The sequence below is a fragment of the Plasmodium gaboni genome, chromosome 13 (assembly GCF_001602025.1).
Source record: "Plasmodium gaboni strain SY75 chromosome 13, whole genome shotgun sequence".
Lineage (NCBI taxonomy): Eukaryota > Apicomplexa > Aconoidasida > Haemosporida > Plasmodiidae > Plasmodium > Plasmodium gaboni.
In genome coordinates this window covers 843,783-847,205 of record NC_031493.1, presented here as the reverse complement: position 1 = coordinate 847,205, position 3,423 = coordinate 843,783, and the positions used below count along the sequence as shown (strand labels likewise).

Below are 3,423 nucleotides of genomic sequence, written 5' to 3'. Positions count from 1 at the left end.
TTTTTTTTTTTTTTTTTTTTTTTTTTTTTTTTTTTTATTTTATATAGAAAAGAGCAAAAATACAGGAAAAAATAAACACTCCGTTAATGTTTTTAAAAAAGGAGTTGTAAAACCAAGTGATTCCAAAAAAACAGTAAAAGTTACAAAGAAGGGAGTAAAAAAAACATTAAATAAAAATGCATCAAAGAAAAAATTGCTTAAAATGAAAGATGACGATAAGGATTCAAAGAAGAAAAAAATGAAACTATCTATTCGTTTTAAAAAGTAAGTATTTAAAGGTGATATATATATATATATATATGTATGTATGTATGTATGTATTTATTTATTTACTTGTATAATATATCTACATGTTGTATATTTTTATTTATATTTTTATTTTTATTTTAATTTTAGGCCCAAAACCTTGAAATTAGCTAGAAATCCAAAGTGCCCAAGAATTGTAAAATCTTGTCATAGTAAAGCATTAGACAAATATGGATTAATAAAATATCCATTAACATCTGAAAAAGCTATGAAAAAAATCGAAGAAATAAATACTTTAGTTTTTATATGTGACAAAAGAGCAAATAAGAAAAACATAAAAAAATCTGTAAAAAATTTATTTGGCATCGAGTGTGATAAAGTTAATGTCTTGAACACGTACGTATTATCAAATAAAAGAAAATAAAATAAAATAAAAAGAAAAATAAAAAGAAAATTTACACATATGTATTATATATATATTTCCATTTTATAATATATTCATTTTTTTTTTTTTTATTTTTTTTATTTTTTTTTATTTTTTTTTATTTTTTTCCCCTTTAGATTGAATGGAGATAAAAAGGCCTACGTTCGTTTGTCAGGAGAACACGACGCTTTAGAAGTTGCAAACAAAATAGGAATATTATAAATTTATAATATGTGTATGCATTTATATATTTACATATATGTATATATGTGTGTAACCAACTTTGTTATTTATGTTTCATTGTTGAAAAAAATATAAAAATAAACAAAATTTTATTTATTAAATTGGAAATCAAGAAAAAGTTATTATAACTATAATAAAAATTGTTTACACATATGTATGTATATATATTAATTAGATTTTTTTCTTTTTCTTTTTTTTTTTTTTTTTTTTTTCAACGAAAAAATAAGATTCATTGACATTTAAAAAATTAAAATATTCATATAAATATGTAACTCAACAAAGATAATAATAATACATATATAAATATATATATATATTTATATATATATTTATTTATTTATTTATTTGTGCTCGGATGGATGAATTATGCTTATTTATCATGTGCTTTTTTATTTAAATATATGAATCATATAAAAGAACCCTATAATAATATGTCCTTCTTTAATATTTCATATTCACATGTTTGTGACGTAACATTTTCTGAATAAAAATTATCGGGTGAACTCTCATCTAATTGAAAGGAACATTTATTTTTATAAAACATGACAGCTTTGTGATTACTTTTTAGAACGGTACATAAAATTTTATTAATATATATATTTTTACAGAGTTGCTCTAATATATTTATTAAATGAGTTCCTATGCCAATTTTTATATATTCTTTTATAATTTGTATTTCATAAAGATAACAAACTATATTTTTTTGATATGGATAATAATCTGAAGTAAATCTATAATTTATAAAACACACAAGTGGATTTGTTTTTAAAAATTCTTCGATTTCATTTTTATCATCTCTTTTTATTATATCTACAAAGTGTTTCTTTGTATTTTTTTTTGTAATAGAAAATGTATCATCATCTCTTTTGTTTTCACTTAAATTATGGCTATCAATATATTCATTTGCTTCTTCTTTTTTTAGAAACCCTAATATCAATTTACTCCTGTTACTTTTTAATTCTTTGAATTTTTCTTTGTCTGACCAACCTTTATTTAAAAAATTATTTTCATCGTATAATTTTTTCATATTTATTTTAGTAATAGTGTGTAGCATATTAAAAATGAGAGAGCTTGATTTATATTTCTTAAGTTCATAAGAATTAATAGATTCAAAGAAAATAAATGATGAGTTCACTAAATTCTTGGAACAATTATCATCATTATTATGCATATATTTATCAGCATTATTATGTGTATTATTATCATCATTATTATGTATATATTTATCATTATTCTTTTCTTTATCTCTTAATATATTCTCATTACTATAATTTTTATTTTTTATAATATACTTTTTATATTTCTTATCGATATAATCAAAAATATTATCATTATATTGACATATTTTTAGTCTTTGTATGAGTTCATCTTTTTCGTCACTACTTTTGAAGTTACCACTTAGATTGGAAGCTTTACTTTTTTTCTCTTTTTTTTTTTTTTTATCGATTTCTTTTTTTAATATTGTCATGTGTTTCAAAAAGGGGGGACACACATATAAACTTGATAAGTGTTATTACAAGATAAAAGTGAACAAAAAAATTAAATGAAATGATATATACACACATATATATAATATATATATATATATATATATATATTTTATCTTAATTATCATATGATATTATTACATTTAACAAATAAAGAAAAAAAAAAAAAAAAAAGAGAATATATTTATCTTTTTCACTTGGATTATAATATAAAAGAAAAATTTTATATGACGAAAAGGGTTTATAAATTAAAAGGGAAGCAAGAAAAAAAAAAAAAAAAAAAAAAAAATACATATATATATAATACATATGTGTGATATATTTTATAAGTTTTAGCATACGTGAATCTTATTCATTATAAAAAGATTTTTAAAATTTAAATTCCTTTTTACAACCTTTTTAAATGTGTTAAAAAAATATATAAAATATATATATATTATATATATATATATATAAAAACATTTAATTATTTAAGGACATAACATTTTTTTATATTTTTTGAACCTCTTATAAATAAACCTTTTATTATATATTCAAAAGAAATTATATGTTTCTTTATAAAATTATAGAATGACAAAAATAATCACTATATTATTTATATATATATATTTTTTTTAATTGTGTTAAATATATTTCGTTGTTGAATTTTATTACAATGAGTTTTTTTTTAAAAAAAAAAAAAAAAAGGATAATAAAAAATATTTAAGATAAACATATAATATTTATATATGTATATTATAATATATATTTATATGTTCATTTTTTTTTTTTTTTTTTTTTTTGATAATTTATTTTGTGTGCTTAATAAATAAAAGTTATATTATATTATATATATAATAATATATATGTAATATTTTTTTTTCTTCTTTTTTATAATATATATAAATTTTTATGGATGGAAAAAAAATAATAAAATAAAATAAAATATATATATATAAAATAAATATATATCTTATATATATATATATATATTATATATTTCATTTGTATGTATTATTATATATATATATGTTTTTTTTTTTT

At 17.4% G+C, this 3,423-nt stretch overlaps 2 protein-coding genes across 2 annotated transcripts; one reads left to right on the top strand and one right to left on the bottom strand.

Annotated features, from left to right (window-relative positions):
- Positions 1-47: 47 nt before the first annotated feature.
- On the top strand, positions 48-892 carry PGSY75_1323400 (60S ribosomal protein L23; the record flags this gene model as incomplete). Its single annotated transcript, XM_018787295.1, has 3 exons — positions 48-264; positions 397-642; positions 808-892. Coding segments are annotated over 3 exons (548 nt in total), but the record flags the coding sequence as incomplete, so codon positions are not given.
- Positions 893-1,334: 442 nt separating this feature from the next.
- Positions 1,335-2,381, bottom strand: PGSY75_1323300 (putative acetyltransferase, GNAT family; the record flags this gene model as incomplete). Its single annotated transcript, XM_018787294.1, has 1 exon — positions 1,335-2,381. One exon carries the CDS (start codon positions 2,379-2,381, stop codon positions 1,335-1,337), a length of 1,047 nt encoding a protein of 348 aa, XP_018640036.1.
- Positions 2,382-3,423: the final 1,042 nt, after the last annotated feature.